This window comes from Poecilia latipinna, unplaced genomic scaffold (assembly GCF_001443285.1).
Source record: "Poecilia latipinna isolate Pla-1442-1.1 unplaced genomic scaffold, P_latipinna-1.0 Scaffold458, whole genome shotgun sequence".
Classification (NCBI taxonomy): domain Eukaryota; kingdom Metazoa; phylum Chordata; class Actinopteri; order Cyprinodontiformes; family Poeciliidae; genus Poecilia; species Poecilia latipinna.
Genome location: NW_015113074.1, coordinates 34,497 through 59,215, shown reverse-complemented (window position 1 = coordinate 59,215; position 24,719 = coordinate 34,497). Strand labels below are relative to the sequence as shown.

The 24,719-nt window shown below is 38.9% G+C and overlaps 1 protein-coding gene across 1 annotated transcript in view; it reads right to left on the bottom strand.

Annotated features, from left to right (window-relative positions):
* The window catches only part of LOC106951417 (cadherin-6-like), a 97,466-nt gene that overhangs the window by 45,809 nt on the left and 26,938 nt on the right, over nt 1–24,719 (bottom strand). The window contains exon 2 of the mRNA XM_015038952.1: nt 10,825–11,203. Within this exon, the coding sequence (XP_014894438.1) occupies nt 10,825–11,061 (237 nt within the window). The 5' untranslated portion in view covers nt 11,062–11,203. The remainder of the gene's footprint in view (nt 1–10,824; nt 11,204–24,719) is intronic.

Genomic DNA, 24,719 nt, shown 5'->3' with positions numbered 1-24,719 from the left:
CGTCCAGCCCCCTTTTCCTCCTCCTTCGCCCGCTTCAGTAATCATGAATATGATCATTATAACTTCACGGAGGGTCAAAATGTTTGCAGACACAATGAAAGAAAGAGACGGTTCGATTGCAGCGTCTCTTCCCGGTTTTCAGAGTGACTTTCTGCCGTTTCTGGCCCAAACTGAGGACAGATCGAGGGTGGATATTCTTGCGTGGTGTTTGGGTCACGTGGGAATCAAAGTCTCCCCGTCTCATCATATATTAAAAAGCTTTTCATCGCAGGTGCTGGGAGGCTTTACTAATTCATGGAGTTTTATCAGGCCTGGCACACGCGAGGCCAACAGCTTTCTGGATTAGAGTATTTAACACTGTTTTGTTCGGCTGCCTAACCGTCCTCAGCCGAGCGCGTCGCAGAGTTTCACCACGTTTGGATTAGGATCTCGACTGTTTCATTCACCGTCGCTTTGAATCCCGGTCAAAGAGACGCTTCTCTCTGCAAAAACACTCAATCCTTTGGGTGGAAGAAGGCAAAACTGACCTATAGATAACTTTTCAGCAAGAAATACATATTTTCCATTGACATGATTTATTGTTTTTCTGTTTTCTCTCTTTCTACCCAAACTGGTCTTCAGTTTTTTTTGTTTCCAGAGACTTCATGAATCATTTTATTTGTCGTTTTGTTGATTTATTTTGGATATTTGAAATGTCTTCCAGCTCCAGTTGTTAAATGAGAGTTTATTGATCTTTGAGGATGTGTTCTTGCTTTATTATTATATTACTTGAAAATAGTGTCAAAACGACTATATTATGAGTTATGGTGAAACTTCTGGGATAATTTATCATCCAAAATACAGTTTTCTGAATAAACTTCCAGAAAACTGCAAAACAGCTGAAACACTGAGTTCCTTTAAATCTGGACTAAGAACTCACCTGTTCAGGAACATAATCAGTGAAACATTAATTAATAATCTGATGTGTAACGACGGTGCTCGACAAAATGTAATGACTTTTTATTTTGTGTTTTATGATGTAAAGAACTTTGAACTGTCTTTATGCTGAAATGTGATTAATTTAAATGTCGTATATGACAGGCCTAAACATGGGAGCTTGTTTTGGGTCAATAATTCCTTAATATGGATGAAAAGAACCGGCAGATTATTTCACTTATAACATGGGAAAATGTCTTGTTATAAGTGAATTAAACTACCAATTTAACAAGCGCTTTTTCATCAATATTAATAAATTACTGAATTAAAACGAGTTTATATGAGTCACTTGTAAGTTAGTTTAACGTTATTTGAAGTGTAATAAGAAATTTGGACCAGAAATACTTGGTAGGATTGTATTTCTTTGCAGTGCTCCACAGCGGGAGAATATTCTGCTTCCAAACACAGACTCGGTCGGCTGAAAACAATCCACTTCAACTTTATTATCTTCCTCCCTCTGTTATAGCTGCAATGTCCTTTTCTATGATTGTCTATCAAGCTGCCTATCTCTGCCTGCACGACTGTTCAGTTAATAACCATCGAGTCGTCTCCTTTGGGCTGAGATGTGAGATAGACAGTGTTACACGCGCCGTGTCGGCTGTCATTTCTATGGAAACAGAGAGATCTTGAGGTTTTGAAGAGTTCCTCCTCATCCTCTGTGAAAGATATTACAAGACAGTTCAGAGGATCGAACTCCAACGCCTGCTGCTGTGACCCCGTCCCTCCCAGCTGCCCACCTTGCCGGTGAGGAAAATTTACCGCTGGCCTTCTCCTCAAATTAAGAGGAGGAAGAAGAAAAAAAACTTATGTGGAAATCAATGTGGCAGCCCAATGTGCATTCACAATGGCCCTTTGATCAATTTATATTGAAAATACAATTAAACTGTCACAGGGGGAGAAAAGAAAGCCACATGTGCTTTCAGTGTGGTCACCAAAAGGGCCCGGCACATCAATAGCCTGCTTTTTCTCCTTTGCCCCCTTATGGTCCCAAATTGTTGTAAAAAAAGGGCAGAGAACATGACGCTATATCTATTAGCACTGGGGGTTTTAGTCTTTTCAAGACAGGGAGACGGTAAAAAGAAAGCACCATCTCATTAGGTCACTGTGTCGATAATAAAACTTTCATTTTAAAAGAAAGGAGAGGATGAGGAGAAGACTGCAGCTAGCAGGGTGCTAGCATAAGTTAGCGCATCTTAGCTTAGAAAAATGAAATAAATAAGAGCGCATTAGTTTTCCTCGGAGCATTATAGCTTAGAAAATAATCACTAATCAACGTTTTATTAGTTTACCTTAGAATAAAAAGTTTTCTAGCTAACATATTTTCACAGTATTAGCGAGAAGCTAGCAGCTGTTTAGGTTTGCTAGCTGTGCAAAATCTAATATTGACGACGGCTTATTTGGCGCAGTGGTAGAAAAAGAGGCATAAATGAACACTTCAGAAATTTTCTAGAAAAAAATTATTTGACAGGTTGAAAATTTTCTAGAAAGATCTCAGTAATTTTCTCAAAACAAATGTTAGCTTTACTAACTTAGAAATTTTCATGTTGTTTCCAGTAAATTTCTGAGATTAATCTCAACATGTTTGAGTTTTTTTTGGCTACACTGCCCGTAATACGCTGTGTCGTAAATATTAGTGGAGAAAGTGAAACATGGAGAAAACTCAGCAACTTTAATGCATAATAACTTGGCACACAGTTCACTAGCTTACCAAATAAAAAGACTGAATCTAGTGAATGGCTAGCTTAGCTTTGTGTATATAAACTTAAGTAAAAAGAGGCTAGCAGCTAGTTAGCATATTTAAGGTTAGCACATTTTAGCTTTAAGATAAAGAAAGTTCAATATAACTACTTGCTGCTGGCTAGCTTTACAAGTTAGCATATCTAACATTACAGTAAAAAGTTCATTAAGTAGCTTAATTTTACAGTATTACCTTAGAAATCAAGACGGGGAGAATTAAGCTAGCAGCTGCTTAGCTTTACTAGCTTTGCAAAGTCTAATATTAGAGGAAAAAGTAAAATACAGAAAAAACTTTAAATCTTTAATGCATCCTAACTTGTCAAATAACTAATTAGCTTAAAAAAAAGAAAGAATACTGAATCTAGTGACTGGTTAGCTTAGCTTTAAATATACTAACCTAAGTAAAAAGAGACCAGCAGCTAGTCAGCATATTGTAAGCTAAAGTAAGAAAGGTCAATAATGCTACCAGCAGCTGGCTAGCCTAGCATATTCTTAGCCTATATAACTACAGTAAAAATTGCCTTCAGTAGCATAATTTTACAGAATTAGCTTAGAGACTCAATAGTTCCTTCATATTGATGAAAAAGTTATAGTTACACCGGCAGATTACCTCACAAGACAGTTTTCCCATGTTATAAAAGTGAAATATTATGTAATTTGTATTAGTACTTTTTATCAATATTCAAGAATTATTTACTTAAAATAAGCTCCGATATCCTGCTTAATAGTTACTGTAAGTAAATTTTGCCTTATTTCAAGTGTACTGACATTTAATAGACTGAAGATTTTGTGTTTTTGTTTCTTTTTGTGCTCATCTAAAGATGCAATTACCAAAACCACCCATAATTTAATAGGTGCTGATTCAACTTCTATGAGTAAAATGACCTTTTTGGGGGAATACATTTTAATAATTTTATGTTTTTAACTCAGAAGTTGAGGTCAGAGGACTTGCTATTGAGTTGTATCAATTCAAATTTATGTCACGCATCGTGAACCGTCATTCTTTTTAGAGAATACTTGGAGCATTTGCAATTGCAAACAGGTGTTTACCTTCTGAGAAAATGAGAGGTATTATTTCCCCTGGTTTGCATTTCTTTCACAGCAAAAACATTCATATCTCTTCCCACATGCTTCACCCTCCAGTCTGAAGAGGGCTGAAGAGTGAAGTGGTGCTCATCAGACATCTGCGCCTGAGAACTTATCAGGGAGCCGTCTTTGTTTGTGAAATTAATCAGCTCTGAGTGCAGCAAATGTTAGCGCAGGCTCGATCTGGCCACCATTTGTGCTTCACTCGAGTTCGGCCAAAAGAGATGGCACTGGAAACGGCCTGCTTAGGGCAATTAGCCAGTTAGCCTTTAAGGCCGCGTGTCGAGAACTGGCTGCCTTTGTCGTAGCCAGATGGTAGCCTCAGACCAAGCACAAAAATAGCCCCCGTCGAATAACGACTGCTGACGTGGAAACAACTCCAGGTCAAAGGTGAAATGTCAGTTAGCACATTTCTGTCTCCCCCAGGAGGTTTAGCATCCTTTGTTTTTGTGTCGCGTCTGACTGTAGAAGCAGTTTGAGTGCGGCCCTGAACCAAAGCATATGCAAACAGCAGAAGGTCCTCCAGTCACACAAGGAGCTACAAGAGCTTTTGATGCAAATGAAGCGATCCCACCGCGAAGCGCGGGCCACGTTAAGCACTTATGTTGCTTTAGGCTGAAGTTTCATAACACCAAAGTCTAATCAGAAACAGCTGGTTAGTGTTTGTGGAAAGCTGCATTTATTAAAGGTGGCCCGTCACGCTTCCTTGAACAGGTTAGAATAGAACGACGGTCTATACAAAACATTTTTACACAAAATCATTAATGAGCTGCTGATTTAAGTGAGAATAAGCTGCTGGTGCTGCCCACGCCCTCCAATTATACTCACACGTGAAAATGGCTGCAAACAGGTGAGCAATTATACAACCGTACATCTTTGAAAAGCATTAGTAGAGCCTCCTGCACAACCAGAATACAGCAAGAGGTTCTGGATGGTAAATCAACAACAAAACACTTGTCTTTTCCAGCAGCCTTTGTAAAATCAGCCGACCAGACGAACTGGAGCTAAACTCGGGGTTGGTAGGTAACGAGCTGGAGCTAAGCTCGGGTTGCTAGTTAACGAGCTGGAGCTAAGCTCGGGTTGCTAGGTAACGAGCTGGAGCTAAGCTCGGGTTGCTAGGTAGTGAGCTGGAGCTCGAGTTGCTAGGTAACAGTGCAGTGTCCGTAAAATGTGACTCAACATTCAGAAAGTATTTGAAACGGCTCATTTTCCATAAATTTTGCCAAAATATGACTCTGTCATTTGTTTTTAGCACTTGGACTGTTTTCAGAAGCAGTAGTGACCCAAGTGGACGAACAATAACAAACAAAATGTGAATTTTGCATAATAAAGTGAGAACCTCGAATGCATAAGTGCGGGAGCTTTGCTCGGGTCTCGTTTTCCAAACACCAAAACACATTAACCTACTGCCAAAAAGCAGCCAGGTGTTTTTTTAAGCATTTGAACTGATTTTAGAAGCAGTAGAAACCCAAATGGGCCTTCAAACAACAAAATACAAAATGTAGATTTTATATGCCAGATCCCCTTTACGTCCTGGTCAGTATATTTTACATTATTGTCCCTTTATTTATGGTTCCATAAAGTACGCAGGTACAGAAACTTCACCAGTTTGGACATCTGTCATGTAATCTGTACAAAAGCAAATATTAAACTTTTTCCCCACATTGAAAACGATGCAAAACCAATAATAAGAACTGAACTACAACCTGGAGGAAATTTGCCTACATTTACATAAACCTGCCATCAACCTCTGTTTTCATTTGTCAGGCAAAACATCCAGTAATGAATTAGCTAAATACAACTCCACTTAGTCATTAGTTACTAATCTCGTTTCGCAGTCGCTGTTGGTTTTTGTCAGAGAAAAACTTACATCCACACTGTTGACCAGACTGCAAAAACACAAAATCTCACCAGATATTTTGGTCTAGTTTATATGCAAATATCTTAGTGCACTTGAAATAAGACAAAACAAATTACTACAGTTTGTTTTACGCCCATAATTCCTTAATATTGACAGAAAAATGTCATTTCACTAAAACTTTTTCATGAAAATGAAGGAATTACTGACAAAAACAAACTCCTATAAAGTTACTTCTAAGTTAGTTTTGTCTTATTTCAAGCGTACCAAGATATTCACACGCAAATCTAAACCAAAAATATGTAAGATTTTGTGTTTTTGCAGTGTATTAATTAAACTGGATGAAAACTGAATTAAAATAGACCGACGAAGTTTTATGGGAATACTAATAAAAAATAAAAAAGTAGAATTATGAGAATAAAGTCATAATATTAAGAGATCAAAGTTGTAAGATCACATTTATGGCTTTATTCTAATAGTTTTGCTTTTTGTTTTCTTAGCATGGCCTAATTCTCTGTCGTAAAAATGCTTTTTTGACAAAAGTCAAAAAAGTTTCGTGCAACTTAGTGAGATTTTATCCGTTTATTTTTATTTCTCAACCTTTCACAGAAAATGCTAAACTTATTTTCTTTTGTTTTTAATTGTCGTTTTTTTAATTGTTCAGACACGTGTTAGCGGAAAACCTTAAGCGAACTGTGAACAAATCCGCCTCAGAAACAGGTGAAATCACGGCGATAAATACCGGATCTGCTGCCGTTTCCCGCTCCACACCCAAACTCCTCCTCAGACAGCCGTTACCGCGGAAACCGCCCCGCTCAGAAACGTATCGGCTAATCAACAATCACCGCCAGGTCGCCGCCGCAGGCCGCCATGTTGCATCGGGTCGCAAACTCCTTGCCTCTCTGCAAGGTGAGCGGCTGATAATGAGGGACGCACGAACACAAAACAACAACAAAAATCACAAACAAGCCCCTTCCCTCAGGTTCCCTGAGTCACGCAGGACGAGGAGGCGCGGCGCGTCTGCGCTCATCAACCTCTCTTTGTCTTTCCTGTGAGTTCTGAGCGATAGCTGCAGGCTGCTGTTTGCATGTTGCACCGGTGTTTGTTTGTTTGCATGCAGAGCGTGCAGCTCTCTTTGCGAGGGACTGTGTAGAGCAGTCTACCCAGCAGGCCCAGAACCACTGGGGCCTATCAGAGGCTGTAAATACTTTATGAGATATGATAGTGCAGCACAAACACTCCTCAACCACAGGCCATTAACCGTTTTCAGTGGATATGTGCCCTTTGGTAAAGTAAGAAATAATGAAATAAACAAACACTCCCTCCCCCCGGTGACAGCGCCGCTCCTCTGAGAACGCCGCGCAGCTCGACTGCTAATGAGAGCCGCAGTTCGCTTCCTCTGCTTCACCTAAATGAAATAAAAAACTCATCGGCTAATAAAGCAAGATTACCAGCGACTAACTCCTAAAATCACCTAGAGTCTCTTTAAATCCTGCAGGCAGGGCCGTGACCAGGTTCTGCTTTACGGGGGCCAAGAAGGGAACCGCAGCCTTAGACCGGATCACAATTTGCACAAATATTCAGACTATTTGTCCAATTTCTAGTGCAGATATCTTAGTATACTTAAATAAGACAAAACAAGCTTACAAGTAACTTTTCAGAAATAGATTTGATTGATTTAGATAAATAATCTCTTAATATTGATAACTGGACATGAACATTTTCATCAATATTTGTGTAATATAAGCTCCTAAATCTTCTGGAAAGTTGTTTGAAAGTTAGTTTTGTCTTATATTAAGAGTACTGAGATATTTGTACTTGAAACTAGACAAAAATACTTTTGTGTTTTTTGCAGTGCATCTATTTGCATGTATTATCTTTTGTCACATTACAAAATAAAAAAGAAACAATAAAAAAACAGAATAATAGCAGTTGTAAAAGGACAAAAGGAGCATTTCAAAGTGCTGGATAAATTGTTCTGCAGGCTGAAGCCACGCCTCTTCCAGCAAGTCCTGATCGAATTGCCCAAATTCCTTCTTTCTTTCCCAAATGTCTTTGTTAAGCTTGTTCAGAACAAGATTGAAATTTCATCTGTTAGCACTTCACAACTCTACAAAGAAACGGCAGAAAGAAGGGAGAGGCCGCAGACAACGAGAGGCAGGATGCTGTAATTCAAGTGCGGTTTCATCATTCAGTCTAACTCAAAGTGTCAAGAGCTGCCCTCTTGTTCATAATAACCTGCCATTGTGTTGTTTCCAGTTCATTTTTCGGCACAAACAAAGCCCGTTTTTGTCCCGCGCCGCGCCCCCCTCGTCGATGTGATGTCACTCGCCGTGACAAAAGCCGCTTTCCTTTGTGCTCCCCCAGATTTTCCACTCAGAAAGCGTCGGCCTCCCTCTACCTGAGGACGCAGATGCGCTCAAGTTGGAAGCCGCTCTTCCTCTTTAAGAGCTCACCACCCGCACTTTATCTGGCAATTAACGAACTGTAATTGCAATCAGAAAAGATGCGATCCTGCGGTAAAACTAGATACTGGAGCAGACAATGAGGGAAAGCATCCAGCTGCACGCACTCAGAGAAAAACGCAAGTGCCGGAGTCTTGATTAAGTATGCGGCTGGAAGGTTGGTGCTTAAGTGGAGATGGCCTCTCAGGCCGCGGCCTCTGGCTCTCTAAATGTACACCACACTCTGATAATCCATTCTTCTTCTGCTATTAGTCGCTTTACGAGCTCAAAGGACGAGTGGCACATCAATCACCGGCCTCCAAAGACAAAGTGGTTTGATCAAGCTTTGTATTTACATTTGATCTCCACTCACTCAGTTTCTTTTTTTGTGGCTATAATCCTTTTTGTCCAGGACTGAAAGTCAACCTTTAGCCGGGGAGGACGTATGTTGCAGAATCTCATTTGGTTGGATGACTCTATCCTCCGCGGAGACGCGATTGGAATGCAAAGCGCCGAGTCCATTCAACTCCCAGCACAAAACCGCCTTTCTTCCCCCCGCTCCGTCTCCCTGACCTTGCCACAACGCTCCACAATCGCCTCAATTACAGTAGATTGGAAGAGGAGGCCGATAGCTTGACTTCCGCTCTGCTGCATGTAAGGCAAGCATTATATCGCCCAATTTCTTGTACACAACCCAACCGCCCCCCCCAAAGCTTCCCTGCCAATGATATCTGGGTCGACAGCGAGTTTTCATGAGGTCGGACCGGATAATACCTTCAGAGGAAGTTATATTTGACTTGATGTGAGCAGGAATGACACGAAGCAAGAAGCCAGTGGAAAGCGAATTGGACAAGAAACGGCAAACAAAGCCTGAGGACGGACCGAAGGACTGAACGACAGCATCGCGTCACGTCAGCCACCAGGAGACGGGCCGATCCCTGAAGTCTCAGGCACCAAACGAGCCTTCGTTTGGCTCCACGCTGGTCATCTACAATCGATTTTATGGGGAAAAAAATGGTTAAAAATATACAACCAGACTGAAATATCAGGTTTAAAGTTTGTTAGCAACCTGCAGACAAAGCAGGGACTGTCCTCAGCCGACTCGGTAAAGCTCGTTCAGTAGACTCGGTTCGATTCGGGACCAAAATTTGCAACATGTGTTACATTTTCAGCTGCTGCAGTTTCTCCTTTAACACTCTCCTGGTGTTAAACCTGAACACCTGTTCCCTTCCTGGCCTGTGGGGGCGCTGCACCAAGAACTACTGAAGGAAACAACATGAAAACCTCAAGAAGACACTGAGTAAAATGTAAACACAAATCAAGAAAGAAAGAAAGAAGGAAAGAAAGAAGAGTTGGACTCTTTCAAAACTTATTTCTCGTAATTTTGCAACTTTCTTCTAGTAATATTGCTTCTGTATTCTGCTGATATTATGACTTTATTCTCTTAGTTTAGCGCTAGTGATCCATCATACCCCTCTACACACAATATTGTGAATTTTTCATTAGTTAATAGGAAAAAATGCCACATTTCCACACATTTATGGAATTATTCAGCAATTATTTTCTGAATAACCCAAAGTTAAAAGCAGAAAAAGGTAGAAAATGTCTCAGCTGAACCACAGACTATTACAACCAATATGTTGCTTCTTTTTTGCATTTTGAAACTAAAACCAACAGCTGTAAATATGCAAACTGTTTCAAAGTTTAAGACGAAGCGCTTGCAGACGAAACGCGCTGCTGCAGCTGCTTTACTGACGGGAAGTTTGGCCTCCAACAAAAGAGCTGTCAGCTGAAATAATGGAACGGATTATAAAACTCCAGAAAGCAATTCAACCGAGTGAGGCGAAGAAATGTTAGTTGTTCCCACTCAGCTGTGTCTGACGTTTGGAGCCAGCAAAAACAAAATACAAAAAATAAATAAAAGGGATTGTAGAAATACGGAGTAAGGAAGACGTCAAAGTGTCGAGGCACGTACAGTTAAGACCAGATATTTACACTCACTTAATAGAAGATAACACTGCAAAAACATATTTTTTGCTGAGTATTTTTGTGTAGTTTCTAGTGCAAATATCGTAGTACACTTAAAATAAGACAAAAATAACTTACAAATAACTTTTCAGCAAGAAGTAACAGCTTTTAAAAGTCAATGAAGAGATACTAATTCCACTAAGTGTAAAACATTTTTCCCATGTTTTAAGTGGAATAATCAGCATGAAAATGGCTGCAAACAGATGCACAAGTATACAACCTTACATCCTTGAAAAGCATTAGTAGAGCCTCCTGCACAGCCAACAAGAATGCAGCAAGTTGTTTCTGGATGGTAGGTCAAGAACATAACTCTCTTTTGTCCAGCAGCCATTGTAAAGTGCATACAGCAGAGAAGCCAGCTGACCAAACATGCTGGTTGCTAGGCAACAGCACAGTATACATGGAGTGCGACGTGACAATCAGAAGATTTTTTTAAATGTTTTAACAAAAACATGAAGTTATTGCAAAAAAAAAGGCTAGATGTGTTTTTTTAGGTTGTTTTTGGAAGCATTAGAGAACGGATTAGAAGCATAAAAATGTACAAAATTAGAAATTTGCATAATAGATCCACACAATTTATTTATATTTTATTTTTAAATTAAATTTAAAAATAAATAAAAATATTTTTCACTTTATTTTTAGATATAAAATTAAATAAATAAAAAGTTGCGCTAAGGGAAACATGCAGAGCTTTACCTTTCCCACGTACTGCATGTCCGTCCCAGTATACTCCTCCAGCAGAAAGAACTGGTTCCACATCCAGCCCCGTTTGGAGCGCCGCAGCGGGACTCCGTTGGCGTCCTGTCCCGTCAGCCCCGTCGGCCCTCTCCGCCCCCCTGTAGTCCTTCGCAGCGCCCTGAGGCTGTAGCCCGGGCAGCTGAGCTGGACCACGGCCCACAGCATCATAAGAGCGCAGAGTCTCCGCCGATCCATAACCGCAGCAGCAACAAGCCTCAAACCGCCCCGCTGGTCCGCGTCCGCCGCTTCCTGGTCAGAGGGTCAGCTCGCCTCTCATGCTGCGATCTGCTGAGGCAGGATGAGGCAGGACTCTCGTTGGGCGGCAGTCAGTCGGCGCCTGGAATGGAAACACAGGCAAACAGGCTGTTAACGCAAGAAGCAGCTTGAACTCAACGCTGATGGCTTTAAAGATGAAACTAAACAAAAATCAAGTTCAAATGACCAAAAAGTATCAGCTTGTCTTAAAAAAGAAAAACGTGATTAAGTATTTTTGTTTAGTTTATAGTGCAAATGTCTTCGTACAATCACAATAAGACAAAACTAAATTTCAAGTAACTTCCAACAACAAACAGAAGCTCGTTTTAAGTCAATAATTCCTTAAAACTGATGAAAAAAACACCAATTCCAGTGGAAGATTATTTCACAAAATGTCTTATGAGGTAAAAAATGCCCGAAACTCAACGTTTACATTCATACGAGAAAATGGCTGCAGACAGATGCTCAACTCTACAGCCGTGCATCTTTGAAAAGCATTAGAAGAGCCTCCTGTACAACCAACAAGAATGCAGCAAGTGGTTCAGTAAGACATTTGTTTTTTTCCAGCAGCCATTGTACAGCAGTAAAACTAGCTGACCAAACATGCTGGAGCTCAGTTCTGGTTGCTAGGTAACAGCGCAGTTCCTAATGGGAGGTTTTTGAAATGGCTCGTTTTCCAGACACCAGCAAACTTGAACTTGTCAAAAAACGTTTGGACCTTAAATATCAAAGTGTTTGAAATGTGAATTTTCCTTTGAAGGAGCAATTAAAAAGAAAATATTTTACTCTCATTTCTTGCTGGAAACTTACTCTTAAGTTAGCTAGCTTAGTTGTATCTCAACTGTGCTAAGATATTTGCGTAACTTTTGTTTTTTTCAGAGTGGCTCTAGCATGAAACTGAAATAATTTGCCTCTGGTGCGAAAACTTTCTCATTAAGGAATGACTCATGTAATGTCTTGCTAAAAGTTATTTTTCAGTTAGTTTTGTTTTATTTCAGGCGTACTAAGGAATTTGCAGTAGAAACTAGATGAAAGTACTTGGTAATATTTTGTGTTTTTGCAGTGCAGCTCCTCTCCTCTCCTCTTCAGTCTGTCTGGCTCTGCTCCTGCATGCAGGTCAGGGTACTTAATTCATGTCCGGAGACATCCTTCCTACATGCCCAACACGGCGCGGCCGGACTGAACAGGCGCGATACGGCGGAGCGTTGGAAACGCTCCCCAGCCGACCCGCTGATAACCCTCCTCCCAAACCGCAGCCGAGGAACGCCGGCGGCCTGGAAACCGCCCAACGTCCAGGAATAACGAGAACAAAACGAAACACATGGCCGCCTCCCCGACTCCGTCCTGCTTCATCCATCTTGTTCCACGTCCTTCTTCCACCTGCCAACAGCTGGCCTCAAACAGTCATTACTTCCTTTATCTGTGCGGGAATCCCACAGCAGCCAGGTCTGCAGCTTCTCAGTTTGATTTTTGGACCATTCAGGATTTCCTCTGCAGAGCTGCAGCTCGCCATGAAAGCAGGGAACTAGTTACCAGAACAAACATGTTTTGTACAAGTCTGTATTTTAATGAAATTGCAGCAATTTGCATCATGTCCTGTTGAAGTGGCAACAGAGACGACAAAGAGAAACCTCAGCAGCAGAAATCCTCTGAAGAAAAAAACGTTTGCTGCTTTTCAAGTCTTCACTCAACCAGAATATGAGAAACACGACTTTAATCACTGCAAAAACACAAAATATCACCAAGTATTTTAGTCTAGTTCTAGTGCGAATATCTTAGTTCACCTGAAGTGACGCAAAACTAAATTACAAGTGACTTTTCAGTTATAGGAGTGAATAATTCCTTAATATTGATAAAAACGTCCTGGTTCCACTCAGATTATTTCATTTATTACATGGGGAAAATAAGAAAGTATTAGGGTCTGGAAAATAAAAATAAATTATTCTTGGAATTATGAAAATATGAGAATAAACAGATCTGCAAAAAAAGTCATAATAATACCAGAAGAAAGTCACAGAATTACGAGAAAAGTCATATTTTGACTTTATTCTTGTGTTATTTCAACTATTCTCTTTTTTTTTTTTTTTACTTTTTCTTGTATGACTTTACTCCTGTATTTTATGGACTTTATTTTTGTGTATTTTCAACTATTCTTAAATGAATTTATTCTCATAATTTTATTTCATTTATTTATATTCATATTATATTTATTTCTTATTATGGCACTAATATCTCATCGGAGGAAAAAGTCTTGAATTAGTAATTAGTAATTTTTTGATATCCAAATATTGACTGAAATCTCTCTTTCCTGCTGAAAAGTTTCTTGTAACTCAGTTTTGTCTCATTTAAAGTGGGAACCGTGTTTTTACAGTGCGGTGCTGCTTGTCACATCTCCACAACAGTTTCTTCTCGTATCTAAAGAAATCTGTTGGCGCCGAGAAGAAAAACCAACAAGCAATCTTGCACAGGACAACCGCTGAGATTTAAACTCGCAGACGCCTCGCCATGCCGACTGGGACAGCTTTGTACCAACTCCTGTTCAGGGAGGGGGGTTTGATGTCGCCGTCTTTGTAGGCCGTTAAACAAAACAAGCTGCATATTTCACCGCCGTGCCAGTCTGTCAAGCTGTTTACAGCGGTTCAAAACATAATGGAGAGTTTGATACACTTGAGCGTTTTCAGCTGTTATTATGGCTCTCATTTGTTCCTCCAGCAGTGATTTTGAAAGACGTTTTGACTGTCTTTGTTTACTTCACACCCACAAGCCCCATCGCAGAGTTTACCAGGGGCACAAAGTCCAACGGCACCTAAAGACGCTCCAGTCGGGGTGTTTTTCTTCTTCTCTTCTGCTGCTGCTCTAACACGCCCACTTAAAGCAGAGTGGACCTTCAGAAAAACTGAAACACGAGATACAAAAGAGAGAATAAAAGAGACTCAGAACAGTCACTGGTGGCAGTGGGTTTAGTTTTTCTTTTAGTAACCGTTCCATCACTTCACAGCATGAATGTAGCCTTTATATCAGCTGTGCTGTAGCATCTGACCAGGGGTTTTCAATGCTAAAGCACAGCTGCTAACTGGTGCTTCGTGCAGCATATTACTGTAAAAATCTTCCAAGTGAAGAGACAAGCAAAAAAAACAAAAAACATCAGAGTTTTTATATCTGCAATCATGTAAAAATGGCTGCCAACAGACGTGCTATTATACAACCATACATCTTTGAAAAGCAGAAGCGGAACCTCCTGCACAACCAACAAAAATGCAGCAAGTGATTTCTAGATGGTAAGTCAACAACAAAACTTTTGTCTTTTCCAGCAGCCATTGTACAGCGCATACTGTGGTAAAACCAGCTGACCAAACATGTTGGAGCTCAGCGTGGGTTGCTAGGTAACAGCGCAGTGGCTGTAGAATGTGACTTAACATTTGGTAGGTTTATGAAACGGCACGTTTTCCAGACACCAAAAAAATTATTGCCAAAAAACGTCTGGTTTGATGTTTTTAAACTCTTGGGGTTTTTAGAAGCAGAAGAAACCAAAATGGAAATACAAAAACACACAAAATGTGAATTTTGCATGATAGGTCTCCTTTTAAATGAGAACCTCGACAAACCAAGTCAAATTGTGGCGAGCTGCACATTAACCACCGTCACAAGGTCTGATGTCATCTAAATGAAAAAGTAGAGTATTTCACTTCTACCTTTTTTTATTCAATATTGAGGAATTATTTAGTATTTATTGCTAAAAAGTTACATATAAATTAGCATTATTTATTTTAAATTAACTACAATTTTTCCACTAGAAATCAGACAAGAAATACTTTTGTGTTTTTGCAGTGTAAAGGTTGCTGGTAGCCCTTCTGATTCCCGTCTCCTCTGCGGACTTTGCTAACCCCCGTTCCCGGCGTTTTGCCCTCCAGATGCAGAAACAGGAACTTCAGCATTCAGGTGCTTAAAGTCAGACCATCAGATGTAGTTACCGTGACAACGCTAACGGGGGGAGAGCAGCCGGTTTGAAGGAGAGTTAAAAACGTCCCGTCAGAGCAGCGTCAGCAGCAGCAGCGGCCCCATCCATTACCTGACCTGTCTTCCACAGGCAGTTACGGCTCGGCCCGCTTTCCCCTGAGGAGGCAGATTGAAGCCGGGGTGAGGTCCGCTGCCTCCCTTTTCCCCCTGCGCTGCAGTTTAAAGCTCCTCCCTCATATGCATTATCGCTGTGCGCTGAAAGCCAGTCACTTTGCATGTGTCCTCTGCCTGAATCAGCACAGCCAGGGGAAAAACACGGACCGCCAGGCCCATCCGGAGCAGAAAGTCAGTTATTGTTCTATGAATATATTTATTACAGCCGATCAAACAAAACCCAGGAACTGGTAGGAAGATCAGCACGGCTTACTAAGAAAGTATTTGGTAAAAACTATTAAAGTGCTGAGTAACCATTTAAAATGTAAAACATTACATTATCAGACGGACCAAAATAAGAAAAACTCATATCAGTAACAAAAATAAAGAAAATACAGAGATTTTACTCGAGTAAAAAGTACAGAGCAGTAAAAATACTCATAAAAGTATTTTTTCTCTAAAAAGTTACTCAAGTAGATGCCCCCCTCCCCCAACTCTCTCAATTACAATACATAAATCTTGTTGGACAAATAGACTGAAAAAAAAAAGAAAAAAAAATCTTACCAAGTATTTTTTTAATCTAGTTTCCAGTACAAATGAAATAAGACAAAACTAACATATAAGTAACTTTTCAGCAAGAAATATGATTTGATGTCAAGTCAGTAATTTTGCCAGACATTTGAACTTGCAAGATATTTTTTCCAAAGTGAAATAATTCATGGAACTAGTACTTTTTTAAATCAATAGAAAGGAATTATTGACTAAAAACAGATTTATTTTGCTGAAAAGTTCCTTGTAATTTAGTTTTCAACTATACTAAGATATTTGCACTAAAAACTATTTTTGTAAGAATCTGATTTTTGCAGTGTTTGCAGTGGAAAAAAACAAATAAAATGAACTATGACGTCTCTGTAAGCAAAACTGACCTTCAAAATAAGAGCCAGTTGAGCCCAAAACACCAACCTGAAAACTTTTATCATCCAGTTTTCTTACTTCTGAGCTGTTTTCTCATTTTTAGTTCTTATTTAAATCTAGACCCAAATACTCGGTAAGATTTGGGTTTTTTACAGTGTGTGTCATTTTTCTGCCTGTATTTTAAACCTAACCAGGTTTTTTTTAGCTCCACTTCTCCCAGGTTTTGCTCCAGTTCCACAAAATAAACATCAGCATTTTGCATTTAATTTTCTCAAGCTTTGTAAAAAGCACCATGTCTGTAACTCAGAGGGACAGAAAGATGTAAAAGGAAAAAGCTGAAGTTGTTGCTAGAGAATAGCTGAGGATCCCAGATATAGCAGCAAATGGTTGCAGCTTCCCATCCAGATTTTGTGGATGGATTCTCCACTTCTGGCTCTTTTTTCCTCCTCCAGCTCCCAGCACTCTCCACTTTATGAATTTAGTTAATTGACGAGGAGCGTGTGGGACTCCGAGCTATCGATTCGCTGTAGGGCTGGTTGGAAATACCAGCCGGTCTCTGGGGCCGACCCAGGAAGCTTTCCACCGCCAGTCCCTCCGCTCCGCTTCGTTTCCCGCAGACTGCTTCATAATGTCACAGTGGAAAAGCTGAGGAGACGTCGACCTTTGACCTCATCTGTAGGAAGCGACGACGTAACGCGAGTCAGCTGAAGCTTTCGTTCTGCAACGTCACAAAATGTCGGGTCCGGTTAAGAGCGAGCGCCGCGTTTGCTGGTGGCCCAGAAAAACCGGTTCCTGCTTCACGCTGGTGAGCAGAAGAAGCTGGCAGAGGATTTTCTTTTGACCCGGATGGAGACGATGCGATTTATCAGGAAGGATAAAGATCAAAAAACTGCAAACCTGGTCAAGTTTCTGCTGAAAACATCTTAAAACATTTGAAACAGGACAAAACTACCTTAAAAGTAACTTTTCAGCAAGAAACGGGAGCTTGTTTTCAGCTACGGTTGATTAAAAATACTATTTATAGGTATCACAATAAGCAATGAATCAATTTATCACAGGATAAATTAAAAACCTCATGATTTCCGTTTGCATATTTTTTTCTGTTTTTACCAAAAACTGGATGATAAAACTATTTAGCCTAAACTAGAACAATTTACTTCATAATTAATTTTATTTGTTGTTTTGTTTATCTTGGATTTTTAAGGCATCTTCTGGTTCCAGATGTTCATCAGGATTTAAAGTTTACTGATCGTTCAAAGTGTCTTGTTGCATTATTATACCATTATTACCTTGTATTACTTTAAAATAACCTCAGAACAACAATATTATCATTTATTGAAATAACTTCTGGGACAATTTATCGTCGGATCTCAATGATGTTCCCCGTTAGCCGCAGTTTGAGTAACAGCCAAAGATAAAAATTAATCCAACTTTTTAGACATTTTTCCAACGCAGCACCTTTAATATAAATCTAATAATTTGGAAGCAGCTTAAAAATGATACAGTGTCATTAAAGGCCTCCGACATGAAGGTTTGTGTTTCTCCACGTCGGACAGCGACTTCCCGTAACCAGGATTTGTTTTACGCGCGACACAAAGAGCGTTTGAAGAGTCTGGATCCAAACCGCCTCTGTAACCATGACGATCCCATTGAAACGGAGAGGACGGCGTCTTCCCAGTGGCTCCAGGCGGGTTTTTTTAAAAACAGCCTCAGGTCTCATCTTGCCGCGCCGCCGCCGTCATAATGAAGGTGTGTAATAGAACATGACACCATAATTATATTCTCCCAGTTAAGATCCAGTGTTTACAACCAGACGAGGCTGCCTGTGTTTTCTCCCTCTTTGTCTCGCCTTCGCTTCATATCATGTGCCGTTTGATTGCATTAAAAAAAAAAGCTTGATGAAAAATTGAAAAAAAAAAGAAAAAAAAAAGTAAATTGCTTTAAATTGCCTGTCACAGATTGTGTCGAGTTGGCACGGAGCAATAAGACTCATGCAATGTGGAGATTAATGTGTCTGCTGCCAGTTTGTGAACGACTCCTCGCTGGAAAACAAAATGGATCAGAGCGGTTATTTATTAAATGTATCTATCGGTTGCATCGAACGGCGACGCGTCAGGATAGAGACGGGGACGATACGCCGCGCACAAATGCGTTCGTCAATACATATTGGATCTGGCCGGCTAATGGCCTTCCTGCTGCATGAAACTGCACTGCAAAAACACAACGGGGGAGTAAAAACAACGGCGCGTTAGCCCCAGATACGAGAGAAACGGGAGTACATTCATGCCAAAAACATTTAGAATTTTGGGATTGATCTCAGAAATGTTCTGGAAAAAGAAATTAATTTAATCTGAAAAGTTGAAAATTTGATGGAAAAATTTAAGAGATTAATCTATAATTTTCTAGAATACATTTGAAAATTTAAAAGTTTTAAAACTATAAAATGCTTCCAGAATTTTTTCTGAGATTAATCTCAGAAATTTTCTAGAAAAAACTTGGAAACTTCAGAGGTTGAAATGTCAAAAATTCACTAGAAGAATCTCAGAAATTTTGAGAATAATTTGAGAAATTTTCTAGAAAAAACATGAAAATTAAAAAAATTTTAAAGTAAAAAAAAAAAATTTCAGAAATTTTGAGACTAATTGGGAAAAAAAAATATAGAAAAAACATGGAAAATTTAGAGTTTGTAATGTCCCCAAATTTGTTAGAAAAAAACTCACATTTTTAGAATATTCTTAGAATTTTTCTAGAACAAATGTGGAAATTTTTGAATTTTAGAAACGTTCTGAGTTTTTGAAGTAAAAACATGTTTGACTTGAAACTTTTCTAAAAAATTTCTGAAATTTATCTGAAAATTTCAATTTTTTACCTAGCAAATTTTACACAAGAGTTTCAAAAGTCGGAAACGTTTTACTTTTCGACACCTTGTGTTGATAGAAATTTAAACATTATTTCTGTTCTACTTTTGCCTTTTTTTCAGACTTGCATGTTTTTTTCATTTTCGGTTTATATAAGAAAAGGCTAAAAATACCAGAAAATAAACAAAAATATCAATTCTTCCATCAATATCAAGGAGTTATTCACTTAAAAAAGCTCCTACATCTTACAGAAAACTTACTTTTGGTCTTATTTCAAGTCTACTAAGATATTTTCAGAAGGAACTAAACCAAAAGTACTTTGTAGAATTGTATATTTTTGCAGTTGTTTCACAATTTATTACTATGTTATGTTTTTTAGGCTGTAAAATACTTTGAAAATCACTGGTAGATTAAAAACATAATCTACCAGTGGAACAAGAACATTTTCATCAATAGTAAGGAATTATTTACCTAAAACAAGCTCTTACTTCTTGCTGAAAGGTTATTTGTAAGTTAGCTTTAATTCAACATATTCGCACTAGAAACTACAGAAATTTGTGGTAAGATGTTATGTTTTTGCAGTGTCTCTCATTTCCCCCAGTATTTTAATCCTAATCAGGTTTTTTTAGCTCCACTTCTCCCGGGTTCTGCTCCGGTCCCACACCGCCGAGCGAACCCCCCGCTAACGAGCAACACGGCAGAAAGCGCCCCGGCGCGCCTGTTGAGCCGGAGACTTCCACGGCAACCCGCAGAAACCCCCCTGGGTGCAATTAGAAGTGAGAAAGGAGAATGTCAGCCAGGGGTCGAGCGAGGGAAGAGAGGGGGGAGGAAGTGAAGCCACAGGTAACGTGGCCCTTAGAGGCGGCTGACGTCCGGAGGAGTCTGCAGCAGGTCGCTCCATCCGCCTCGTCCCGCCGGTTTGATTCCGACTCCGTGTCGTTTCATGCAGCTCCGACCCAAATCCGGGGCTTCCCATTTGTCTCGCTGCCCATGTGGGTTAGTGGTTCACAACGCAGCTCCCTGCTGAATACCGCCCAAAACTCAGCAGCTGGATGAACTTTTGCTCCACAAATCTAACAGGAATCTGTGCAAAAACTGGATCGGAAAGCTAATAAAATATAAAAATATTCCTAAAGGGTTTCCTTTTTCTGGGAACAAATTTTGCTGGGCCATAAATTATACCAGAAGTTGTTGCTTTAAACGATAATATTGTTGTTTTGAGACAATTTTCAGGTAATATAATAATAATAATAATGGCATAATGATGCAAGAACACATCATCATAGACCAATAAACTTTATTTTCTAAAATATTTCACTGCAAGAACACAAAGTAGCTTTGGTCTATTTTATTAAAATGTTTAGTTTCCTATTTAAAAAGCAACAACAATGTTTATTTGCATTTTTAGACATATTTCTAACGACAGCCGACAGGTGTGTGACACAAAACACAAAAACACACAAAAACAACAACAAATGCAAACAAAAAATGCTGCAATCGCAGGAAAAAGGAGCAGAAAACTGCAAATTCGCTCCACAGAACGGAAACACAAAACTCAGTAAAATCAGGAAGGCAAGCGTTGAATAGAGGCGACTACACTGTTAATTTGTCACAAAGAATGTTTGTTTTTAGGTGAGAAAATAAAACTCACAGCTTCATATATCCTAACGATACAAAGTATTTAATGTGTTTATGTGTTTTCATACATGTTTCAAAATATAATATTCTTCCCTGGAGATTTTGATACTTCTGAAGTTATTAGTATCTCCTAAACTTTGCGCTGTTCCCCCCTCAATACAAATTACTTATATTTTCTTCCTTGGAATTTTTTAGTTTGAAAATTCATAGTAAGAAAAATATTTGAAGAGATTTGGAAAGGAAACTCTGTCAATGCTGGTCAGAACTGGAGCAAATCTGTTTCTTATTACAGCTTTTACCACAGCAGGTGATCTGGAGACAAACGACGCTTTTAAAATCCTGAGTTGGGTGTCAGTTTATTAGGTCTTCAAATTTCTTTTAGCATCCTTGGACTCAGTTTCTTTTTCTCAATTTCTGACATAAAATGACTCATCGTGTGAACATTTTTATTCACTCATCGTGATTTTAGTCGCTTTTCTGATTCAATGGAAACACCGCAATTGTAAAATGTAGTTTTTTCGACACGTTCACAAAGTTTTGTGCTCATTTGTAATGGAAAAGCAGTTAATGAATGAATGAACCAGAACTGGAGCAAAACTAACAGGATCATTGAACACAAGCTGAATTTGTTTTTGGCACAACTTTTCATTTTCTGAGGCGATCTGGAGACAGACTGCGCTTTTAAATCCCTGGGTTGAGTGTCAGTTTACTGGGTTTTCAGATTACAGCTCTGATCACAACTTCTGGCTAATTTCTTAACTTTCATAGACTCGGTTTCTTTTTCTCAATTTCTTATATTAAATGAGTAATTCTGCCTGTGCACAAATAAAAGGTAAATTATGATTTATGCCCTTTGACCTTTGTCTGGCTTAGCTTAAAGGCGACGCCTCATTAACAGGTTTCATTCTGAAAAATGTTATTAAACGTGCCAATAACCAAATGCAGGATATTTACCTGCCTGTCATGAAGAAAACCCAACGTTTTTCTCTGTGGTTGTTGCTACAAAATATGCCTCCAAAACTGATCGATACATTAATATTGATCTTTTGTTTTGCTGTGTCTAGACACAGCGTCGCATTGTGTTGGAAATCACTTCCCCCCACGTAAACAAAAGGGACTTCATTGAAAAATATAACAAAATTCAGCAAAAACAAGCCTCATCATCATCATGAAACACTGAAAATGTGTGATGAAACTGGAACGGATGGGAGGAAAAACACCAGAGGATTCTTGGTCCAAATTAGGATTCAATGCAACAACACTGGAATTTAGTTACTGGTGCAACAAGTCCCCCTTCTCTGCTTCTAAATTACACATTAAGATTCCCAGAAAGACACGAACACCGAAATGATTCCAGTTAACGGATGTTATTGCATGTTCAGGCACAAACGAATACCACGCCTGAGGACAGGAGAAGGAATAATTTCAATTATTTTTGTTAAAACTGCAGCAAAACAACGAGGGACAAACCAAAAGCTACTTTAAACATGCTAACGGCTAAACATGCAGAATCTGGAGTAAATTTTACCATCATGGGAATAAAATGAGGTTCTACAGTTACAGAGAAAAAAACACCTTTAGCAACAATTATTCTCCGCAGTTGTTTCAGTTTCTCACAACATGAAGGAGGAATATTAATCCACTCTTACTCCAAACCAGCCGATTTCATCACAAATCTAAAATATCATCAAGGATTTGTGGTTTAGTTTCTAAAGCAAAAAGCTTAGTACACTAGAAATAAGAGAAAGTAACTTTTCAGCGAAATACAAGAGTTTAACTCATTTAACATTGATGGAAAGTACAAGCAGATTATTTGAGTTAAAACTTTAAGGAATTATTGACCTAAAACAAACTCTTATATCTTCCTAAAACGTTACTTTTAAGTTACTTTTGTCTTATTTAATATAAGATATTTGCAGAACAAAAATATTTGTAAGGTGCATAAATTTGGCATTTATTATGACTGCACTGCAAAAACATAAAATCTTACTTGGTCTAGTTTTTAGTCCAAATATCTTAGTACACTTTAAAAAATACAAGACGAACTTACAAGTAACTTTTCAGCCAAAAATAGGAGTCAATAATTGCTTATAGTGATAAAATATTACTAGTTTTATTGGCAGATTATTTCACTTGGGACAAATTTATTGTTTTAAGCAAAAATAATCTGCCACTTTTTCATCATTATGGAATTATTGACTTTAAACAAACTCATATTTCCTTCTGAAAACTTACTTATAAGTTAGTTTAATCTGTTTTAAAGTGTAATAAGATATTTGCTTGAATAATTAGACCAAAATGACTTGATAAGATGTTGTGTTTTTGCACTGAAGTCCAAAAATCCCAGTTTCTCTCCATCCATTTGGATCAACAACTTTGTCCCGGATTAAATCGCCTGCTGGGAATCTGCAGGACGGAAACATGAGCCTGTCCCTTTAAATGGACGACGGTATTCCAATAAATTATCTCATACTGTCCCTGTCAGATGTCCTGCTCCAGAGCTCACTGCAAACACATTAGCTCGCCTCGCTGCCCAAATGCATAGCAAATAACCCATATAAATCACACAATCTAGGCCAAGTCAATGGGAGCCATTTTGCCTGTTTTCTAGTTATTTCCTCAGCAGGGCTTGCATCACTCAGCTCTTACAGCCATCGACGGAGTGGCCTACTTTAGGAGCCACAGAGGGTTCCTGAAGTAACCATTCCTCTTGTGCGCTTGATTTTATGTCTGCTCAGTCTGGACTAAATTGCAGGCTGCCAGCTTTCCGCTCTCGGCTCTGTCTTCACGGTTTCCCCTCGCCTTCTCCCGGCTGTCAGTTTGACAAAAACAAAGATGGGGCCTCTATGAACTCCGGTGTTTACAAGGGAGTAACAGGCCAGGTGAAGAGGAGGCTCTTAGCTCATTTTGAAAAAAGGCCTCCCTCGATCCACTCTAGTGCCGAAGCAGGAGGATTTCTCTACATTAACACAGCAGAATTCAATGGATTTTATTGAGCTGAGACCAAAAATCTTCAATTTTTTAGAAGAGCTACAAACATGTTATTGTTCCACCACAAGACAAAAGCAACTTTTACATTCAGAAGTCATAAAGCTAAACAACTTTTCATTTTCCTCAATGGGTCGCTCAATATTTATGTAAAAACATTTTATGGGATTCTTATCTGCACAGATATAACATTTAAGCTAACATTAGCATAGCAGCTAATTTAGTTAATGTTACCCAAGTTAATGTCAACCTACATTAGCTTAAGGTTAATACAGCTGCTATTGCTACTGTTGTTGCTACCATAATGATATCATTATGCTAGGAAGATAATGATAGCAATTAAGCTAACATTACCTTTTTTTTTAGCTAATTTTGTCTTAAAAGTTGAATTTGACTTGCTAAATGGATTATATTAATGCTACCTAACATGAACCTATGCAATAGCATTGTAGCTAACATTAAAGTTTTAAGCTAATGTAAAAATAGATAAACTCTGCTTCCTGAAAGGATTACGTTAATGCCAACATGACATTGTAATCCAAAATGATGGTATCGTTTAAGCTAGCATTAGCAATTCAGATAATTTTGTCTTAAAAGTAAAACTGTTAATAATGGAAATTAAGCCAACATGAGGTTTTTGGGCTAATTTTGTCTTGTTGAGTCACTGAATGGATTAAGTTCATATAAACAAATATAATGACAGCTAATTTTAGCTGATTTTGTCTTAAATGCTGAACGTGACATACTAAATGAATTAAGTTAATATTACCCAACATGCTAGCGTCAACAAACATAATAACAGTAATAAAGCTAACATTACCTTTTTAGCTAATTTTGACATAAAAACTTAAGTCGACTTACAGAATGGATGAAGTTAATGTTACCCACCATCTGATTGGCTGATGTAAGTTCTAGCTTTGCGCTACACTTCCCCCTAGAGGTTTGGAGTGTTTAAACCAAGTGGCTGATTTATGCAGGTTCATGTTGATGAAGTTTCCTGAAACTGATCCTGAGTGTAAGACGTTATGGTTTGTTAAACAATTTACCTCACCAACATTGGAATCGGTCGATATTAGTTACTTTTCAACA